The 22,757-nt window shown below is 37.0% G+C and overlaps 1 protein-coding gene across 3 annotated transcripts in view; it reads left to right on the forward strand.

The window, feature by feature from the left end:
- Positions 1–21,396, forward strand: part of ARHGAP21 (Rho GTPase activating protein 21) — a 111,874-nt gene extending 90,478 nt beyond the window's left edge. For all 3 annotated transcript variants that reach the window (XM_051609961.1, XM_051609960.1, XM_051609963.1), the window contains 17 exons: positions 6,296–6,454; positions 6,610–6,712; positions 6,805–6,841; positions 7,376–7,501; positions 9,493–9,777; positions 10,854–10,918; positions 11,001–11,149; positions 12,636–12,778; positions 12,874–13,029; positions 13,137–13,215; positions 13,675–13,748; positions 13,834–13,923; positions 15,892–16,017; positions 16,216–16,257; positions 16,580–16,685; positions 18,460–18,491; positions 18,838–21,396. In XM_051609961.1, coding sequence (XP_051465921.1) covers positions 6,296–6,454; positions 6,610–6,712; positions 6,805–6,841; positions 7,376–7,501; positions 9,493–9,777; positions 10,854–10,918; positions 11,001–11,149; positions 12,636–12,778; positions 12,874–13,029; positions 13,137–13,215; positions 13,675–13,748; positions 13,834–13,923; positions 15,892–16,017; positions 16,216–16,257; positions 16,580–16,685; positions 18,460–18,491; positions 18,838–20,571 — 3,506 coding nt within the window. In that variant the 3' untranslated portion in view covers positions 20,572–21,396. The remainder of the gene's footprint in view (positions 1–6,295; positions 6,455–6,609; positions 6,713–6,804; positions 6,842–7,375; positions 7,502–9,492; positions 9,778–10,853; positions 10,919–11,000; positions 11,150–12,635; positions 12,779–12,873; positions 13,030–13,136; positions 13,216–13,674; positions 13,749–13,833; positions 13,924–15,891; positions 16,018–16,215; positions 16,258–16,579; positions 16,686–18,459; positions 18,492–18,837) is intronic.
- Positions 21,397–22,757: the final 1,361 nt, after the last annotated feature.

Consider the following 22,757-nt stretch of genomic DNA (forward strand, 5'->3'; position numbering starts at 1 on the left):
TTCCTCTCCTCACCCTACATGTTTATTCCTCTCTGTGCAGGCTGCTTAGACTCTAGCACAGAAGATGAGAATGTGTACACACTGCTGAATGCAGTTATATTCTTAAAACTAGAAAACAAATTGATGCACTTCCATAACACATTGAAAAGAGTTATGGTGGTAGGAATAGAGAAAAGTTAAGGGAAACAACCAGAAATATTATCATATGCAGTATAGAAATAATTGGGTAATGTATTACTTCTGTTTTCTCCTGTGACATAAGCATCAGGCAGAGAGAAATTCTAAATCTCAAACTTCTACAGCAGAGATCATGGCTTGTCAACCCAAAATGTTGGATACCTTAGGGGCAAATGGTGGCTGAAGACGGTTGGTATGGAATGTGTTAAGGAAATTTTAATGCAAGTTCCTGTCTAGCTACTCCATACTATGAAAATACAAATGTAACTGTAATAGAAATTAGAGCTAACAGATGTTCATTTTTGAGGGACTATTCCTTCCATTATTTAATGATAGCATTGGCACAGCTTTTAACATGTCATCAGTGTTTCTAAGATAAGCATCAATCTTCTATTTTTATTTCACTGTTTCTGCAGTGTGGCCTGCCAAATCACTATTGCTTCAGGCTGAAAAGTTCAGTGTTTCTTATCCAAAGAACAATTTTTAAATCATTGTGGTATTCTAAAGTATAGCAGCCAGAACACAAAATTACAAATTAGCATTTTAAATACCATTCAAATGCTTCCGTAACTCAAAAATCTGTTTTAATTAAAGCTTAAAATTTGAAGTCAATAATTCATAACATCTAGAAGAGTTTCAGTTGAGTAGAAGAATCAGATTTATTTGGTGGTGGGTCAGATTTTCAAAGGATAAATCATCCTTAGTATATCACTAAAACTTAGAGTAATAATTGCAAGGAATGCCATCGATGGTCTTGCCCCCCACCCCAGTATATTGAGAATTGTACTTTTTTATGCAGTGGGGTAATACTGTGAAGAGAAACATGCAATTGCTTTGAATTACTTTGTATGGAAAGATAGTTATACATTTGTTTAACACTGAAATAAGCAGGAGGCTGTCATAGATGAGGTTTTCAGAATAGTCTCACATGAAGAATAATCTTGGAAAGCCTTTTTCTGTTTGCATGAGACTCAGTGTAATAAACATATTCTTTACATGAGTGTGTTAGCAGAGGGCTGGATTTAATGATTCAGGAGGCTTGTTCTCCAGTCCTGTGTTTCTGTGGCTTACAGAAATGAATGTGTTCAGCATGCAGACATGTTTCCATGCTACAAGAGGATCATTATGTAAAGCAGAACTTCTTTTTAAAGACAATCAGTGCTGGAAATACCTAAAAACTAACAAAAACCTTGTTAAAGGGTCTTTTTTCAAAAAATAAGGTGGCAAGTCATGATGTAACCAGGCAATTGTGTATTTTCTTTCAAAATAATGCTTTTTAGGCTTAGAAATTAGAGTTTTTACTCTTGGAGGTTGAAGTGTAAGACGCAAGAGCTTGTACTTAAAGATCTGTAACAGAAATTCAACCTTATGGGGTATTTGTTAGTCTGTTAGTTCTTGTGCCGTCCTGCGTGATTGCAGGCTTAGATCCAAATAGTTTTATTTTTGTTTGAACAATTAATTTTTGTTACATTGGTTTTCTTGCATTTTCACTACACAAGTGAAACTGTATACGTGGTTGTCTTACTGATTTGTCTTCCTGACAGGCTTTTAAGAAAAATTGTATATATTAGTATGTCTCTACCTTAAATTCAGCTTCTTTTGAGGATTCTTGGAACTGAGGAGACTTTGAGATGGACCTTCTTTTAACTTCTTTGCCTGTGTGTGTATGAAGATCTCTTCCTAGGTCTGGAAGCATGCACTATACGGAGAACTTCATATCTGTGTCCCTGTTGAATTAAGATTATGTTCTTAATTACTCTGTTAGTCCTTTGCTTTGGAGACAGAAAGCAGTGAGTTACCTACCAGTAGCCTTCTGCAGAAGGCTGAGCTTTTTTACAAAGAGCAACATGGTTACAATTCCGCGAGATCTGTGAGTAACTACATTTGCATTAAGTACTATGAGGCGTCTTTAAACATGTACCTGATCCAAGAATCATAGAAAGCCAGGTTGGAATGGACCTCAAGGAGCATCTGGTCCAACGTACACACTATACTATAGTTTATATGAGATCAGCACCCTGTTAAGCTGAGTCAGGGCAATCCACCACTTCCCTTGGGAGATTACTCTAATGTCTAACTGTTCTTGTGGTGAAAAATTTTCTTATGTAGTCCAATCAGAATGTCCCCAGGAGTAACTTGTACTTGTTACTCCTTGTGTTTTCCATATGACTCCTTATAAAAAGGGAGTCTCCAGCTTCTTGGCAGCCACCCTTTATGTACTGCTACATGGTAATAAGGTTTCCCCTAAGCTTTCTCTTCTTAAGGTTGAACAAACCAGATTCTCTCAGCCTTTCCTCATATGGCAGGTCCTCAAGTCCTCTGATCATCCTTGTGGCCCTTCTTTGGACCCTCTCCAGCCTGTCTGCATTTTTTTTGTAGAGCAGGGACCAAAACTGAACGCAACACTCCAGGTGTGGTCTGACAAGCGCTGAGTAGAACAGGATGATGACTTCTTTATCTCTGATGGTGATGCCCTTGTTGATGCAGCCCAGCATCCTGTTGTCTGTCTTTGCCACTGCAGTGCACTGCTCACTCATGCAGAGCTTGTCCACCAAGACTCCCAGGTCACTTTCCACAGGGCTGCTCTCCAGCCAGATGGATCCCTAGGAAAACTGGATCATTGTGTATAAAGGGTAGTGGCTAAGTATTCATATTGTACCTGGTGGCTGGTTACCAGTGGCGTTCTTCGAGGTCCATCTTGGTTAATACTGTTATCAATTACCTAGAGAGGAAATGGAATATACTCAGCAAGTTTGCAGACAATGCCAAACTAGATGGTGCAGTCAGCACATGCAAAGGCATATTCAGAAGGGCTTAGCCCAGAGGGATGGTGTGATAGGAACCTCTTGAAATTCAAGGACAAGTGGTAAGTCTTGCTCCTGGAATAGACTAATCTCTTGCAGTGGTACCAGCACCTCATGGTATTGAAGACCAACACTGGTCTGCATGAATAAGAGCACAGCCAGGATACTGATCCTTCCCCTCTGTTTGGCACTTCTTGAATAAAAGCCCTGAATTCAGTGCTAATGCTGCTCAGAGGAGGAGATGTGGCTGCAGGACTTCGCAAGGTTCGTTTCCGCCTGAATAATTCTGTGGTTCATTGAAGTTCCATTTAAGTTTCTCAAAATGCGCCCTGTTCTGTGCTCAAGTGTTCAGATTCTTACTTTCAAACCTTCATATTTAATCCTGGAGGACTGTTTGAGGAGATTTAGGTATAAACAAAGGCATTAAATACTATATTAATCATTATAAGATTGTATTGTAGCAGCATAGTAGGGGTATGATAGAGATCTGTGCTTTTTTTCAGTTATTTTTTTATTTTCATTCCTTTGAATATTTGCAAGATGTATTAATACCTGTTCCTTAGCTCCTCATCCACAGAGTGGGGTTATTATGTCCTCTTTGTCATGCTCTCTAACCCATGTAATCCTAGTTCTGCCTCTGAGCCCATTCAGTATTAATTTTTGTCTTTGCAGAGTCAGAAAAATAGTATTTTTCCAGATCACTTACACTGTGTAGAGATGCTCCCTATCTTTGTAGGTCTGTTATCTCCAGCTGCACTGCAATACCAGTGTGTTTTGATACACAGATTCCTCTCTGCTTTAGCTAGCAAATCAGTTATTGCAAGTTAACTGTATTTAGAGCTGTGTTGCCTGTTCATTACAAGTTTTCATTGTCTTACTCCCTATAAATGTTTTTGCGTTATAAAGCTCTTCCTGACAAATCACTCTTTGCAACTTCTGACCAGTGTCATGCTTGTATTCAAACAAAGGTGACAAGCAGCATCTTTGCCAAAGGTAGCTCTGTCACCGCAGTGGCTCATTCACTAGTAGCCACCGAACAAATTGTATCCTTTTCTCAGATGAAAAGTAAGACTTCAAGTAGTCCTGGAGTCTTTTACCTTTTTGTTACAAGTATTTAAAGGGACAGTGGTAATCCGTGGGGTGACAAAGAGAAATATTTTGTGTGGCTTCTCCTCAGGCTTGTTTGTTCTGTTCACTTCACTGGGTTTCAAATGCAGTAGTTTTCATTGATTGGTGAGCTGAACATATCCTTTTCCATGCTGCATGAGGAATTTTGGGATGCAAATACACCAATTAACCAAGGAGACAGAAAAGGAAAACAAGTACTGAAAGCACTGAAGAGGAATGTCACAATACAAGGGATTTATAAATAGTTGTTGGAGTTTTGATTTTTACTGGTCAGCAGCAGTGGAGTTTGCCCGTGTATTAAATTAGTAGGCAGCAGCTCATATGGTGTATGTCATGGTTTGCTCTATATTAACTTTGCATTATGTAAAAGCTTACTATTAGCTGACCTTCAGCCTCTTCAGGGATTGAACGGAGTTATTTTCCTCCTGTAGCAATGTCATTTGCAGTTTCTTTAAATCTTGCCTATTTCTTTAAGCACTTTAAGTGTTGTGGCAAATGGTGTAGTAGTGCCTAGCACTTCTGTATTCACAGCTTGTGCAGATCGATTTCAAGCAGTAGCATTTTTGCAGCTTTTGGCAGTAGAGACTGACATTTTGAGTTAAGTCTGTAAAATAAGTAACCTAGACCTGAGCATTGCCAGTTTGCTTGCTATAAACTAGTTAAGTGTTCAATGAGTGGTTGTATTCCTCAGTCAACGACAGTGTACTTCTTTTAGGGTTTGCTGCAGGGAAGCTGTGCATATGAAATAAGGCAATAGGAGAGTGAGCTGGTGTAGTTTTAAATTAAGTAGAACTGAGGTTCTTTCTAGATCCTAGTTGCTGTAGAGAAGAGGTTTGTAAATGCTTCTAGTTTATCACTGTGGATGCACTTAGAAATGTTTTAAACTATAGTATCACAGGTTTGCTGTGAATTCTTTTGCTTGCTGTTTTTTCTGAATGTTTCTAGTTTGCAGCTGGGTTTTTTGTAGTATGCTTTTTTGATCTATACCTTAAAAAATTGTTTTCCACTCTAGACAATTTAGAGAGTTTTTATTGCTAAACTTTTTTGTACTTTAGTTGTTTTATTGTCTTGTTTTGAATGTGCATTGCCAAATTTTGGTGGTACAAGTGCTGCCTTAACAGTGGCTGTTGGAAAAGCACAATGCAGCACACTCAGTTGTGTTTGCACAAAGCAAAGAATAAACCTCTGTCTGTGAGTGTTCATTGATTTCAATAGGCTTTTCAGTAGCTCTGCATATTACAATTCTTAGCACCTAGAATTCATTCATATTCATTATGGCAGTACAGTTCAGCCCCTGCTTGTGACTTGATTTTTTTTTTTTGTTTCCTTATCTGCTCTTCTATCGGAGCATGAAGTAGAATTATTTTTCTAGTCTTAGTAATGTGTTCTAGAAGATGTTATGGCTCTTTTCTCAGAATGATTGAAAATGTATCTTTTGTCATCTTCCATATTGTAAGAAACGAGTTAAATACTAGAGATACTTAAAGCTTTTTGGAGTCTTTCATGATGACCCTTGTGGCTGTTGAGACTGGGAGGTGCTGGGCATGTATGGCATGCAATCGTTTGTATGAACAATTAGTGGAAGAACTAATTGGTATGTAGTAGTGCCATCTTTTAAAAATATGAATACGTCTTTATTGGAATGTGTGGAGGATGGGGGGTTCTTTGGATGCTGGCAATATGTTTAAATGCTTTTTAGTTTGCTTGTAATATGCCTTTATTATTTGAACACTTGTTGGAAGCGAACAGTTTTTGGTAGTCTGCCCATATTTTACTCTAGGAACTTGTACCTATCTGTCTATTGAGTTTAGACTTACTGATTTAAGAAGTGTGTTTTTGCACTTATGCACATGAACAAAAATAGTCTATTTGAAAATAATATTACAGTTTAGCAAAAAATTCCTGCTTCATTCACTCAGAGCAAAATCTGTAATCAGATATAATGTTTTTTGCCCTTGTCTCTAATGTGCAATTAACATTCCTACAAAATGAAAGAGGCTCCTCTTTTGTAAAAAAAAAAGTACATTTGACAGCATTAATTAATTGGACCCTTATGTTTGTTTGAAAGATTTTGTGTTTAAGACAATCTGATATTCCAATAATGAGAAGTTCAGGCAGCTAGTTAGTCTGAGCATTTTATTAAAATATTTAATGTCAATTTAATATGTGGCATATTACCTTTGTAGATGAACCAACTAGTCCTAGTATTGACCATGATATTGCACACATTCCTGCTTCTGCTGTTATTTCTGCATCTGCTTCTCAAGCACCAGCTATAACGACTGTTCCTCCCAGTCCCACATCTCAAATCCCTTTAATTCGGCGACAGCTTTCACATGATCATGGTGAGTGTTGATTTCAGTATTTTTCTCATGCAACTTTTCTCCTTTTACACTCTGGAGAATAGGAGTGAAAATTATAAACTCTTCATTGCTTGAAATATATTGTAAAAATGTGATTCAGGGTTCTTAATACTGCAAAAACTTCTATTTGTTTGTAGAATCAATCTGGCCTGGTGTCCTGGATTGCCAGCCTGCTGCAAAAACTGAGAGATCAAAGTCATATGATGAAGGACTGGATGACTACAGAGAAGAGGGCAAATCGTAAGTTCATTAAAATTATCAGTTAATTTGGAGAACTGTTACTTAAAGTATACCAAAAAATCTCATTTTATTATTTGTTTTTCTCCCAACAGATCCATTAAGCATGTATCTAGTTTAAAGGGGATTAAGGTAGGTGTATATGTACATAACAACTCTTAAAGAGTTAATACATACCACTGTGACAAGCTGTATGAGTAATACAATTCGGCTATACAAAGTCATGTGTAAAACACAGACATAAAGTTTATTGGAATTGCTACTCATCAAATTATTCTTACTTGTGATTAATTTTGATATGTAAATTGGTTCTAAACTTTTTTCCCTAATTGGTGTTGTATGCATCACATAAGTAAGCGTGGTCTCTTTTTTTCTAGGCTCACCACATGGTCCTTGATATTTCATTTTCCTCAGCTTCTGTAAACAAGCATACTTCTGGCGTGCTTATGTAAAAACTTAAGAGTCTTAAGACTACTGCAGTTACTCAAAATATTCTTGGGATGTGTAAGGTCACTATTAAATAATGTTTTCATAGAGGGATATTCTTAGGGTTTTTTTTCTGAATGAGGTGTCAGCTTTTAAAGAGAAAAACATCTTGTATCTAGGGATTGTAGAGAAATATATTTAGAAGTACACTGTGCATTCTTTCTGTGGTGTTTTTGTTAGGTTCCAGACAGCCAGAAATCTTCAGAAGACTCTGGTTCCCGAAAAGATTCTTCTTCGGAGGTTTTTGGTGATGCCTCCAAGGAAGGATGGCTCCATTTTCGTCAGCTTGTTACAGACAAGGGAAAGGTACCTATCATATTTGTCTTTTTTAATGTAGCACAAATATTAGCCTGGTGGAAACTTAAGAAACTTAAAGGCTTTCCGATTTGCTTGTTTTAATTAAAATTTTGGCCATGTGAGCATCAGTAAGGCTGACAAAATTCTAGCCCTCTTAGAACATTGACTTCAGTAAGTTTCTCAGCTTTTTTTACAGCCTCCTTTCTGAACTGTCTTGAGAACTTTTGAACTGATAGGACAAGAGGAAATGGCCTGAAGTTGTATCAGTGAACATTTGTATTGGTTATTAGGAAAAATGTCTTCACAGAAAGGGTTATCACAGACTGGAACAGGCTGGTCAGGGAAGTGATTGAGTCACCATCCCTGGAGGTATTTAAAAGACATGCAGATATGGTGCTTAGGGAAATAGTTTAGTGGTGGAGTTGGCAATGTTGGGTTAATGCCTGTTAGGTTAGACTTGATAATGTTAAGGGTCTGTCCCAAATGGGATGAGATAGAAGAGGAGATGCGTATGCACAGAACAAGATTTATTGCAGAGAGAACTGGGTCTTAACTGTTTTAAGGTTAAAGACACAAGCATAATCAAGTTGTGGGGAAATTGGGAGATCAGAACAGAATGTCGTAGCTATAGAACAAAAGGTATCTTGACAATAAAATATACCACTAGTAGTCAAATCAGTCAGTAAAGGTGAACAATTTAAATGCTAGCAGCTTATTAACAAGTCTTATACTAGATCTAGAACATTAATTACAGACTTTAAAAGGATCCTAAAATCTTAAAATTTAAAACTTAATGATGAAAGACTGCTTAATGTCAAATAAACTAATAAAGACAATTAAGGGAGTTAATTATCTCTCATTGTCACACAGCCAGGTGTTCCTTTGTCCCAGTCCTCAACTCCAGAGAACTAATCTCTCTGGCAGGTATCCTTGCTGGAGAGGGGAAGGTCCAGCAACCTCCTGGGAAAGTGTTCAGGAGTCTCCTTGATCAAAGATGAGACCAGGCTTTTATAGAACAAAGTGGATTGACTCCTCTCATTTAACTATTCAGCTGTACCCCCAAAATCTCTCATTGTAGAATAAAAGGGAAACAGTGGAAAAACCCAAGAAGGCCCTTTTCTCACCAAGCAAACTCTTTTGTTTATCTGTTCATTCTTATTTTGTCTCCATTTTGGGCCTGGCTGTGGCTGGGCTGGACTCTGTGTTGTTCAACACCCAGGGCAGCTGGTGTTACGAACATCAACTTGTCCCTCTGTTAGTACTTCCAAGGTTGTTACTAGCTCAGAGCTTGCTAGGCCATTTCCTTTCCCATGGGAATCTTTCCTCTCCAGACCTGGGTCTGTAAAATTGAGAGACAAAAGGCAATTGAATCATAGAGGGAAACTAAGGCAGGCATACTGAGAGATGGAGCATCCTGTGACAGGGTCTTTTCCAGTCTAATTGATTCTATGATTCTAAGTTTACATTTCAAAGCATCTGTGAAGTAAACTATTTTCTAGTGAGTAATTCAGTAGTAAAAATCAGTCCCTCGATAATTGTAGTTTGAAAAAAGCTTTCGTTTTCATGTATGTTTTGAGTTCAGTTCACATTAACCTTCTGCACAACTGTAGAATAACACTTAAGGAAAATTGGGAGTCTGGAATTGCAGCAGTGTGTAAATGTGAGTCTGACTTGAAAGAACTATAAAGGATGTAGGCAAGAGACCACCAGATATTTTCTAATATACTTGTATTAATGCCTGCATGAAATTATAGTCACTTTCTGTTTGTTGATACTGTCGTAGCTGAACACACACTTAATGGGTGATGACAGATGGCAGACTACTTAGCAATTTACTTGTCTAATGGAGAGCAGTTAGTGTACTTTAGTGTAGTCTTTGCACAGGTCATTCTTAAAAATGATATAGGTAGTTGGTTAGTCTTTCTTTTTTGGAGGTAGTTTTTTAACCCAGAAACATTGTGACAAATAAGCAAACTAACTTACTGGTTTATGTGTTTCAGCGAGTTGGTGGGAGCATTCGACCATGGAAGCAATTGTATGTTGTTCTTCGAGGTCATTCGCTTTATTTGTACAAGGATAAAAAAGAACAAGTGACCCCATCTGAGGAAGAACAACCTATAAGCATCAATGCTTGTTTGATAGACATCTCTTACTGTGAAACCAAGAGGAAGAATGTATTTAGGCTCACCACATCAGACTGCGAGTATCTGTTTCAAGCTGAGGACAGAGATAATATGTTAGCATGGATTAAAGCCATACAAGACAACAGCAACTTAAATGATGAGGTAACTGTGTAACATAAAATGCAAGAGCCATAGTTCTTGACTTTTAATTAAAAATTGATAGTATTTTCTTGTATTTAATACTTGAAAAAAGGAAATAACTTGCCATTAAACAATAGATCAAAATGTGTACAGGAAGATATATGAAAATGAGGTGAAAGGCAGGGTAACAGAGTACGTGAGTTTTAAAAAGTCTGATGTACTCGTAATGAGAGAGCAGACTTCTGCAATAAATTAACTAATGTTGTTGCTGATTTAAATGTACACATTGCATTGAACTGATTTTTCAAAAATCCTGGATCTTTTTTAAAAGACAATTGCAGTGTAAGAACCAGTGTGTTATGTCTTCAGACTTGCATTTCAAAGTGTGTGCAGTGGTACAGTGTGATGAGTTTCTCAGTAATTAAAAAGTGAAACTTTAAAGGATGCCTGTTTCTCTGAAATGTTGATATTTCTATGAATTAAATTTTAATGGTGATTACAAAAGGCAAACATAATGACTGTACATAACATATTGATATCTGTCCAATATTGTCCTCAGTGCATTTTCATTTCAGTGATGAGCAACAGAGGAGTATTTTCATGTCAGTGGTCATGCACATCTGCTCAGATTAGAAATAATTATTTAAAGGAAAGTGGATGAATAAACATTATTAGACAGATGGATAAAGTGCATTCGAATTCATGGATGTTTCAGCTGTATGTGCAGTAGTAATTAGTTACATAAGCATTTAAGTGTACGTAGGATTGGATTTTCCGTAGTAGTGTATGTTTACTTGCAGGTTTTTTATTTAAACTTGCTTTCAAGTTAACAGGATGTAATCTGATTGTATGGCTTTAAAAAAAAAAAAAGTCTAAATAGCAACATTTAATTTGTAATTACTCAGTTTTCCTCATAGTTTTTAAGTGTTTTGTCCTTATTGTTCTCAAGGATTACCTGTTATATTTGGTTTTAACTGTACTGAAATGTTAATTTTTCATATACAGTCAGTTGACAAGCTAATTGTAATTGTATTCTTAAAGTAAAAAATACCTGTTGTATTTTATGATTGTAAAGTAGATCTCAATTCATTTTGTAGGATACTGGTGTCACTAGTAGAGATCTAATTAGTCGAAGGATTAAAGAATACAATACAATGATGAGGTAGGTGAATTATAGGCTACCAGTAGTTTCTGTAGACTTCTTACCTAGCTTCTTTTTACCAAAGCAATATATCTTGTTTCAGTTCTTCAAGCAGCAAAACAGAGCCATCTCCCAAAACACCACGACAGAGTCTGAGTATCAGACACACCCTGCTTGGAACTAAAGCAGAACCAAGGACTCAGAGTCCACATTCTCCTAAGGATGAGTCTGAAAGGAAGCTCCTCAATAAAGGTCTGAATGTTTTGTGTATTTCTTTAGTTCCTTGTAGTCCCAGAGTGAGGCCATCCAGGTGCCTTTTTCAGTTTTTTTGAACTCACAAATCTACAGATGCAAACCAGGTATTCACCAGGTTTTTTTAAGGTGCAGCTATAATAACAACTCATTTCTAGTAACTATTTCGTTTAAATGTTCCTTAGATATACTTCAAGTCTTCTCAGATCCCTGAGGCTTTTTATTCTTGTCCTCTCAGGAGGGTTTTGGGTTTTTTTCCTACAACTCCGTATAGTATGAAAGTAGTAAAATACAGGTGTTACACTTCTTGCGATGGAAATTTTGCCAAGCTTTAGAAATTATTTTGGCTGTAATTCCTACTTTTGTCTCCAGCTGACTTGGAATTAGCAAGGTAAATTAATATTTGAAATATGCTGATAAGAAACCACAGTCTTCCACTAAAGTGTTTTAGAAGTAGAGAACTTCTTTTTCCTTCATCTTTAAAATGCAGGAGTGAAACTGTATTATTTTTTCTGGAACAAAATAATATCTGCTGAGTTCTAAAAAAGTCCAGTGAGCTGGCACTGCAAACTTAAATCAGTAACTGAACTCCATCAAATGTCACAAGCTACTCTTTTTTTTTTTTTTTTTTTCAAAATGTGTTAATGTATTATGGGATTTCTGATCAGGCTCCTTGTAAGGATGTTATGTAGAAATTCAGGCAACTGGTTGAGCAAAAACTTTTGATCAACCACTTTCAATGAATTCAGTCTTGAATTTAAGCTGTGAGTGCATTCTGTTTTATGTGACTGTCTCTTTGCTCCTGCTGTGCTACAGATAATGTAACTAAACTGCAGATTTAAAGTAGATGTCAAATCTGCTGAAAGAGTATTTTTAGAAATATTTGAATAAGAAGGCAGTACTATTGTATTAGGTGACTTGCAGTGCAGGCTAAACAGGAATTGTAGCTTGCTACGTGAATTGTATAGAAGAGATAAAACAGAGAAACTGAACATAATATTAAGTGTGAGTCCTGTTTGGAATGATTTAGGAGTTACTAAAATCTGATAATTTTTAAATGGATGTGTAGGTCTGCACAAGTATAAGCATCAATGTATAATTGCATAGGTATTTTGCACAGCACTGTATTAAATAAAGACTGAATAGTGCTTTACTAAATGTAGGGGTTTTTTAAATGCAGTTTATGTACCTTCAGTCTTAGAATGTTGGAATTTCACAGTACTATTCAGTACTTGCTTTGTAAATCTGAGGTGTGAATATGTTCAAATGTATCTTCAAAATCACAGAAGAGTTAAAGGTATGCTACAGACAGACTCATGTTTACTCAGTTATTGTGGGAAGCCAGGCCAGTAAAAGAGGTAAAAATGCAGTAAGTGTCACTTGATCTTTGCAAATCTATCACCTGTATTTTCAGTAGTTTTTGCAGCTTAAATGTTCTTATTTTTCTTCTTTATTTCTTTGTTTGCATTATGCTAACAACAAAAAGATGAGACAAGCCCACCAAAAGACAAAGGGACATGGAGAAAAGGCATTCCAAGCATTATGAGGAAGACATTTGAAAAGAAGCCATCTGCTGTAGGAACATTTGGTGTTAGACTAGATGACTGTCCCCCAGCTCATACCAACAAAGTATGGAAGGATAGTTTTTCTTTACATATTGTTTTTAGAAGACTTTTTGTATGAATTACTCTTAAATGTATATATAACTTTTTTTTTTTCTTCAGTATATTCCACTGATTGTTGATATATGCTGCAAACTTGTTGAAGAAAGAGGTCTTGAGTATACAGGAATTTACAGAGTTCCTGGAAATAATGCTGCTATCTCAAGTATGCAAGAAGAACTCAACAAAGGAATGACTGATATTGATGTTCATGATGATGTAAGTCTTTGATCACACTATTTCCAGCTTGAGCTGCCAAAAACTTCTGGTTGTGTTGAGATTATAGAAATATAAAGCATGTCCGTCCTTTTCTTCTAAATGTGTAGAAATGGCGAGACTTGAATGTGATAAGCAGTTTGCTGAAATCCTTCTTCAGAAAGCTGCCAGAACCCCTTTTTACCAATGGTAAGTTGTTTGAGGTTTTTTTGTTTGTCTTTAAGAATGACTGTTGAACAGTTGTCTTGCATTGTTCAGATTATTTGAGAGAAAATCCAGTGGAATCACCTTAATTCTGTAATAAATGCCCTCTTTCTTCCTTAAAGAGCAGGAGTAGTTGGTGATCATAGAGCTTAAGAATGAGCTGTAAATCGAATTTCTGTGATGGTGAAGGAATTATGGATTAGCGGAAAAAAGGAGTAAGATTTGCAATTTTACTGTTGCAATATTCTATGAAAGCTAGGGCTTTTCCCTCACTGCAATCTTACTATATTATATACAGTATAATGAGCTAATTTATTACTTCCAAAGATCATTCATATATATGTATTTTACCTGTATTCACAGGGGATGAGGTTTTATATACATACTAAACGCATATATTTATAAAATCATATTTATATTATTAATTTCAATGTTTTTTAACAGACAAATATGCAGATTTTATAGATGCCAATAGAAAAGAAGATCCTGTTGAACGTCTGAAAACACTGAAGAGACTGGTAAGTTGAAATAAGGTGTGTTATAGGTGTACTGCAAAACTAGCACTGAATGTTTGGTGTTCTGAATTGTGATTGTTTGTTTCAGATTCATGATTTACCTGAACATCATTATGAGACTCTCAAGTTTCTTTCTGCACACCTGAAGACAGTAGCAGAAAACTCAGAAAAGAACAAGGTATGACAACCAAAAAGTATAATGTGTTTTGGTTTGTTCCACTAAGTATAGCTTTTGTGTAGGATTTCTATTAAGGTGATAATTTATTATTGTAGATAAAATTAAGATCTTTGGTAAATTGAGAAGATTTTTGGATTTGACTAAAGACTTCTGTTCAGTGTGAATTAAGTTTATTCAAAGTGGTATTAATTATTGTGGGAATAACTGCTTATATCTTAAATTTATCCTAAGTCTGTAAATTTCATATCATACCACCCAGACAATAGCAAGAGTGCTCCTGAGCAGGGCACAGGTGAGTGTCTGTGGCAGGATGAATCTGTCGACAGACGCTGTCACTCCAGCTTTGTGTGAAGCCTGGTTTCCTGGATGCTTGAGTAATTGTTGAGACTAGGACTTGCTGTAAATACTTGAATGTTTGAGTATCTTATAGATGCTGGGTTGAATGACTTGAAGAAAGAAAATTCATTAGGTAAAGGGTGGTATTCACTGCTACAGGGTCTTAGTCCACTACTAAGACTAGCTTTCTGTCATTTCTGTGGGGTGGGGGAGAGTTACTGTGTGTTAACTGCTTCTGTGCATGCTGTAATCCTGCAGTAAATACAAATAATAGTATCCCCTTTTTTCACCTCTCAGGGAGGGGTAGCTGAATGCAAAGATGTGCATGATATGGGTGTGCTTATGGATGCTTACCTCAGGGCAGGTAACAGGGTGCCTTGATACTTGACTACCAACATGCAGGGTACAGGAAAAAAAATTGATGTGTTGTTATATAGAGGAACCTATGGCCAGTCTTAAATAATTAAAAACATCAGATTTCAACACCTCTTCTGCAGATAATACCTTCTAGTCAAATGTTGAAGAAAAATGTTTGTGTATGTATTAAAAATATTTAAAAAAATATAATCTTTAGGGCAGTTACACTGACATTATAAGGAAATTATAGTAAGTGTTATTTTTAAGTGCAATGCCTAAAGTAAACCTTTATTTATCATTTTATGGTTTTGGTGTGCTGCATAAATGTTAATTAATGTTAATATTATAGAATAGAGAAGGTTAGATGAATGACGTGATATTATAATTGCATGACTTTTCAAAGGCCAAATTCAAGTCAAAATGGACATTAGGGGCTTGTGTCATTATGTTTGCAACTTCCTTCTGGTAAGCACAAGGACTTTGGCTCCTATATGTTTTTGATCTATGTCACAACAGTAAACTATAAGCCAGGGAAGTGAGTAAAAATAGAATGTAAGTATTGTGCTGCTGCTTTCTTGGAATTACTTACCAGAGATGTAACATTAAAAGTAAATTAAATGGGTTATTAATAGATTATTACTGTTGCAACATGATCAGATATCTCTTGAGTCTGTCTTATGAATAGATGTGTTGAGTCCCTGATGTTTTTTGCTGCTGCCTCCTCCAAAATAGTTGCAAACTGAATGAACTCTTTGTCAGTAGACATAATACAGTATTTGATTACCAGTTTGACTTTTTTCATTTGTCATGTAAACATTTTTTGGGGGGTAGGAGGGGAGTGGTTAGGGAATAAAAACAAACAATAGGGAACTACCAGTGCCTTTTTATATATTTAAAAAAAAAAAAGATTGTTAAAACATCAGTATGTCTTCTTATGGGAAGAAAATAAAATTCTCCTGAAAGTGTAAAGAATATAACTTAAGTTTGTGCATTTTCTGTGCTTGTGAAGCTATTGTGAAGCTATCTACTTGCAGTGGGTTAAGGAAGGCTGAGTTCTGAATTGCAGAAATCTTGGATGCATTTATTACATCTCTGTATAGGAGGGTTTTAGTGTAATGTAACATCCTACCTGAATCAATAATGGGATTTTGAAAACCTATTCTTTGTTATTTAAAATGGTTTTCAGGTATTAATAGTGTTGTATCAATGTGTGTAGCCCATATTACTGTATTTTCTCATTATAAATGAATGATGTGGAAATATTTCCTTTCCTAGATGGAGCCAAGAAACCTGGCAATAGTATTTGGTCCGACACTCGTGAGGACATCTGATGATAACATGACACACATGGTTACGCACATGCCAGACCAATATAAAATTGTAGAAACGCTCATCCAAAAAGTAAGTGGATGCGTTTCAGTATTTAAAAAATAGGATTGTACACAGATCAACAGCTTTTCTCTTATTGGGCCAGTTTGGATCTGGTATTTATCCTTTGAACTCCAGGGTATTGATTTTAATAATGTTCATGTTTGATTGTTCCACATTTGGGTTTTATGTTTCTTGTGGGGTTTTCACCTTTTTTATTTTAAATTGTAGCATGACTGGTTTTTCACAGAAGATGATGCTGAAGAACCTCTTGTAAGTATTGTCATAAATATTTGTGTTTTGATTGTCTTAGTTTAGAGTTTGCTTCTGCTGCCTCTAGAATGCCTATATATTTCTTACTACATCGCTGTATGGTTTGCTCTTCAGAAGCACCTTTTTATCTCTCCAGTCCTTGTATTAATGATATTTAAAAAGCCATTAATTTGTTTTAAAAAGCATAAAGCAAAATGGGAAAATAGGAACATGTGAGGAAAGCGTGTCCTCAGGTGAATAATGCAATTTTTCTAAATACTGTTGAATCGTAATGAATTATTTGTGAAACGATGATGAAGAGATCTTTGTTTATTAACTATAGACAGCAGTGCAGGAGGAAAACACTGTAGAATCTCAGCCAGTGCCAAACATAGATCATTTACTCACCAACATTGGAAGAACGGGAGTATCTCCTGGAGACGTATCAGGTAACTCTTGCCTGGACAATGTTAGTCCATAGGCTAGAATAACCTACTCTGTTAACCCATTGTAACTCTCTCTTCCTTTTTTTTTACTAATAAACTGTTTTTCTCTTTTCCAAAAGGTAGTTAACAGTTCTTACAGACTTGAATTTTTTATAATCATGCATGATATAATCTGGAAAACTTTGTGATCTAACAGATATAATCATTAAAAGATGAGGCTTGCACATACTATTTTATTTATTCACAGTAACCCATGCATTCATCATCGTGAGGTGAAGCAGATATGCTGCTGTAAAGTGGTTTGTGTGACGGCAGAAAGACTGATCTTCAGTGGTGTTCTAATATTGCTCCTTCCCAACGTTAGGAATGCAAAACATTGAGTTATGTTTTCTTGCCAAGTGGTGGACACTTTCAGTATGTTGCAGTATGTCTGTACTAAAGCTGATTTCCTTCTGTTTATAAATGCCATCCTCTTTTGTGGCTAAGGACAAGCATTGCAGGCTCTTTTTTGGTGACTTTTTTCCCCCCCTCTCCCTTCACTACGATTGCACTAACCTAGCATGCTGTATCCCACCAATGTTACTGCTTCGTCTCGAGTTCTTCTTTCAGTTTTCAAAGGGTTGTTCAGCACTTACTGAAACAGTCACTTTATACTGATGTTGTAACAGGCGAAGTGGGAGGAGTCTATCACACGGTGATGTCATTAGTGGATTCTGTGATGTCACTGATGGACAGCTGGAACTGTAGGAAGAAGGAGGACTGTTGCCCACACTGTAGCTGCCTTGTCTGCAGAAACCCCCGTTTCTTGTAAATGGAAAAAAAAAAGCTGATCTGTGCTGTAAATTTTCTTTTAAGAGTATTTTAAACAGATCAATGCTACTTTTTAAAAGTTTTTCTGCTGTTTCTTGTTATCTCTGAAGCAGACCCTGAGGAGAAATAGCATGGTATGGTCTACCAGTCTTTCTAGTCATAAAGCATTAGCCATGTGTCAAAAAGGGGTGTGGCAGGGGGCTCAGCTCTTTCTTCCTAGGGAGAAAGTCCCTAATGCTGGAACACATGCAAGTTCATATATTATAGTCATTGTGCTAGCCCCTTCCTACCCCCTTTATAATTGTATGATCTTGGGTTTTGCAAGACAGTAAAACTATGGTGTCCATTTTCATTTCATAATAGCGCTTGTTACAGAGAAGTACAAAACTGGTAGCTGCTCAAATCTAGCCTATTTAAAAATGAAATTTTACCCATACGTAGCCAGAGGTGGAGAGAGATGTATAATTGGGGTTTTACACACAAAATAAGACTTAAGTCCTTTAAAACCTCACAAAAAGAGTATGACTCCGTGAACAATGATTTGTACCTAGGACAGCCAACAGTACTAAGACATTCAATTTTGCTTTGTGTGTCCTGGATCTCAGGAGAGTACGCAGTACGATCCTGAAAAGTTCTCTCAGCTTCGGTTTTGCAGGGGCTTTATATTTAAAACATGGAATAAACATTAGTATTTCTGTTTTTTATTTAGAAGAACAGGGCTCCTTTGCCATTCCTATCATTGAGCTGGTTCTGCCTACAATTCACAGCATCCTTTCATGGCGGTGGCTTTCTGTGGTGCAGCTTGCATCTTTGTGAGCTCTGACTATTCACTCTGTTCTGGTTTTGATTTGCTTCACGTTTTGTTCTGTGCTTGTCTTTTTCCATAAGTCCAGCATTGTCTGTAGCAACAACAAAAAAATTGCACAGAACTGAGCAGAATTGTTTTTTTTCTTTAATTTTTTCACAGATTCAGCTACTAGTGACTCAGCAAAATCTAAGGTAAATAATTTTGTGAAATGATGGAGTTATAAGCTTCCAGAAACTGTTAGATATTTGCTTGCTTTATTAAAATGCTTATATGTAAATGTACTATAGAGTTTACATAGAATTTTCTGAATAAGTGGTAATATTGTTTTCTTATTCAGTAATTTTAAAATGTTACATTGGAAAAAGCATGGAAATATGTCCTGAATAAAGATAGGTTTTCTTCTCTGGATCTTGGTATGTGTTTTTTAGAAGTCTCAAGCTAATTAATATTTCTTTGTGGTTTTTAATCATGTCTCCCTTTTTCTTTTTCTTTTCTTTTTTTTTTTTTTTTTTTTTTTTTTTTTTTTTTTTTTAACAGGGTTCTTGGGGTTCTGGAAAGGATCAGTATAGCAAGGAACTGCTTGTGTCCTCCATTTTTGCAGCAGCTAGTCGCAAGCGGAAAAAAACAAAAGAGAAACCACAACCAAGCAGCTCAGAGGATGAGTTGGATAATGTGTTTTTCAAGAAGGAGCTTGCAGAACAATCTCGGGGTGACACAACAAAAGAGGACATAGCTAAAGGGGAATATGAAAGAGAGAGAGACACAGGGAGGAAACAGAGGATGTTTGTCCTGAAGGAAAAAGAGAACAGCAGTAAAAAAGATGTGAATGTTGCAAAGGACGAAAAGAAGACATTAAAGAAAGAAAGTATCCAGTCAGAGGAACCTTCACTGCCTTACCATGACAAATGTACAAAATTATCAAATCTCAGCTGTCTGCAAACCACACAGAAGAGTAACCCAAAAATGCCTATTTCACAATCTTCTTCCCAGGTTGACGAGACAGTGTCTGACTCTGGCACTATGCTTAGCATTTCCTCACAGCCTTCCCAGCACAGATACTCATGCAAAAAAGTAGCCAGCCCTGAAATGAAACACAGTGAGTTTTTAGCAGCTGATGTCAGTTCCATCACCTCAGATTATTCAACTACTTCATCTACTATGTATCTAACTGGTTTAGATGCCAGTATGCTGAGCCCTGAGGTGCAGTCAGTGACAGAAAGCAAGGGAGAAGATGCTGATGATGAAAGAAGTGAACTGATCAGTGAAGGGCGTCCTATGGAGACGGACAGTGAAAGTGATTTCCCTGTCTTTGCCACCAGTGCTGCTGCTGAAAGGCTATCCAAGGGGAAAGTTTCAGAAGTGGTAAAGACCAGTCGGAGGAACTCTGAAGAAAGCGAAGTAAGTTGTACTGAGGGAAGTTCAACACCAAAGTTAGAGAGTCACAGACTTTTTAGCTCCCACAAACTTATTGAATGTGATACACTGTCTAGGAGAAAGTCTGCACGGCACAAAACGGACAGTGAGGGTTCAGGGGATGTGAAGAGTGAGAAGGACTTGCCTACTGTGACCAAAATGTTTGACATAATGAAAAAAGGAAGATCAACAAGCAGTTTAGCTACATCAGCCAGAAGTGAGGCTGACAAGCAAGAGCCTACCTGGAGACTTAAAATTACAGATCGGTTAAAGCTGCGACTCAAATCCTCTGCAGATGACATGTTTGGAGTAGGGAATCAAAAAGCTAACTCTGCAGAGACTGCAAAGAAGAAGAATATCAGGCGAAGGCATACGCTTGGAGGACAGAGGGATTTTGCTGAAATAAGTGTCCTGAATGCTTGGAAAGCTCAAGAGCCAAGTCAAAGCAGAGAGAGAGAATCTGAGCTTTCAGCTGTCAATCGGCTGAAGCCAAAATGCCCAGCGCAGGACCTCTCCATCTCAGACTGGCTTGCACGAGAGCGTTTACGCACTAGCACAACTGACCTTAATACGGGTGAAACTGGAAAGCCCAGGCTTGAGAACACTAGCTTAGCAGATGTATCAAAGGTAGATCTGCCTTTATCTGCAGAGTTGCAGGCAGATGAAGGCAGTTCTTCCAGCAGCTTGACTTTAATTAACAGAACACCACCTTTGGGATCATTTCAGCCACCAGACCAGGTAAATGGTGAAAATTATCAAAACATGAACAAAAACAACTTTAGCCCAGCAGTTGATGCCCATCCTCACAAACTGTCTGGGACCCAAGTGGTTAGATCTCGATTCTACCAGTATCTTTAAAATGGGGAGATATGTCCACTACAGCAATTCATTAACTGTTACACTTCCCAGTAACTGTGTGTATGTGTGTACATATATATATATTTTTTTTCCTGTACTGTTGTTGTTATGCAGCCTTCATTTGGGCTGGTTTCATCGATATGCTCTGTGGAACGTCTTCACAGTGCATTACCACAGCCAGAAGAACACTAAAGTTAAAGTATATATATATTTTAAGAAAAAGTATATTTGATGGCTGCATACAAATATTGAACAAAGCATCTGATGCAACATGCTGTGTAGTGTGTACATGGTTTTCTGACTGAGAGTTGGCCTGACATTAGTATGCAGAAAAATTGTTCTTTTGGTTTAGTCACTAACAAGTGCCTCATCATAAATTCATTTGGTTTGTTAGGGTGCCATATTGTTAAATTAGAGAAACTTATTACAAACAAATGAATGCATTTTACTGTTAACGAGTTTCATTACATTTTACAAATGTTAACACAGGTGGCTACAGAGCTTCCATTCCTTAGGCATTCCAGTAAATATTGGAGTTTTATATTTCCAATTTTAATACAGATTTTGAGTTTTATGTGACTTGAATTTTTAATCTTTCTGTAAAATAAGTAACTTAAATGTACATATTACATGTGTATCTTTTCTTCAGATACCAGATTTGATATAAATGTTGTATGTAACATAGGCGTGTAGATAGTGGATACTGGATGGAACTGGTTTCTTTTATTGAGAATATAATTCTGCATGAAGACCTAATGAATCCAAACCTGTATCATGCCTGTGTGCATACCCACTTAAACACTGGAAATAAAATTGTTTTGGTGACTCTTTGCGTGATGCAAATTCATTCTCATGAACAGTTCTAAAATGTGTAGTAAGTTGCAGTTGGCAACTGCCCTCAGGATTGCAAAACCTGTGGTTGCTCCTGGATGAAGGGTGCTGCTCTTTAAAGTCTTGTTTGTGGGATAAGACCAAGCAGGGTTAGCACAGAGAGAGGGACTCGGTTAAATATTTTCATCTTGGTATATAATCTGATTCTGAGGTATGTAGAGGGTTTATGTTTAATTTCTTCTATTTTCTTGCATACCTATTGAAAAAAAAAAGGCAGCTGCTCTTCACTTTGGGTATTCCCAAGTCTTAAACTGTGACTTGCTTGGCAGAGGGTTAAACCTGTATCAATGATAAATAAGCAATGAGCACCATGAACATTGAAAAATTTGCTCTTATGCATGTGTCGAGTTACTGAGAAGAAATTATACTAAGAAGGATATGTAGCCTGCCAGGTTTGCAAGCAGACTGTTTATTTCCAAAGCAGCTCTTTAATAGTCCTATCCTTTTGTCTACCATGCTTTTGATGTTCGTGAGAAATCATAGCCATCTGCTGTCAGGAAGAGCATCAGATAAGATAGCTGAAAGTTGGTGAAGTTGATGCACTTGTGTGCATCTAATACCAGTTCACGTAAAAATGAATCAAGTCCTTGTGGTCTCCTTGCAAACTAAAATATCTTTCCCCCCAGAGCAGGAAGCTGGTGCTTTGTGAAACACCAGGTAACTGATGATGGGTTTTGTTTCTGTCCTAATAGCCAAGTGTATTTTAAGAAGGTATTTCAAAATACAATGTGATGCCTCTGTAACGCTGTTCATCAGCAAATCTCTATCATCTCTTACTGGAGGTGTATTTTGTTCTGTCATTAGCCTCGGTCTTGTTAAGAGTGTGTGCTCAGCATCCACAGTAAGCTGCAGGGGTCTTCTTGATGAAGCAGTTTACTTAGAGGTACACAAGAGGTCTTGGGGGTCTGCATCTTACTCTGATTGACAGCTATTTTGATGGATCAAGATAATTTTCATTTTGTTGTGTTTGTAGATAACTAATTCTTTTAACTCCTGAGTCTAGATGTAGGGTGGCCAACTCTTACTTAACGTAGAACTTTTATTGTATTGTCTGGAGCAGAACACAAGATCTTTTGAAAACTTAGGAACTTAAACACAAAACAGGAATAGTAGTGGCTGACAATGCTACAGGTACAGATTGAAGGCCTTGGCAACCTCCATGGCATCTGCTGCTGCTGTATGGAAGCTGCAGAGCAGTTACAGAAGAAGCCTGGACAAAAGTCAGGGACATCTGTGGGAATGCAAGAAAAGGATTATGGCAGGTCAGACCACCACTGCTTTGCTCTCTCCATGTA

This window comes from Apus apus, chromosome 2 (genome assembly GCF_020740795.1).
Source record: "Apus apus isolate bApuApu2 chromosome 2, bApuApu2.pri.cur, whole genome shotgun sequence".
In the NCBI taxonomy this organism is placed as follows: Eukaryota; Metazoa; Chordata; class Aves; order Apodiformes; family Apodidae; genus Apus; species Apus apus.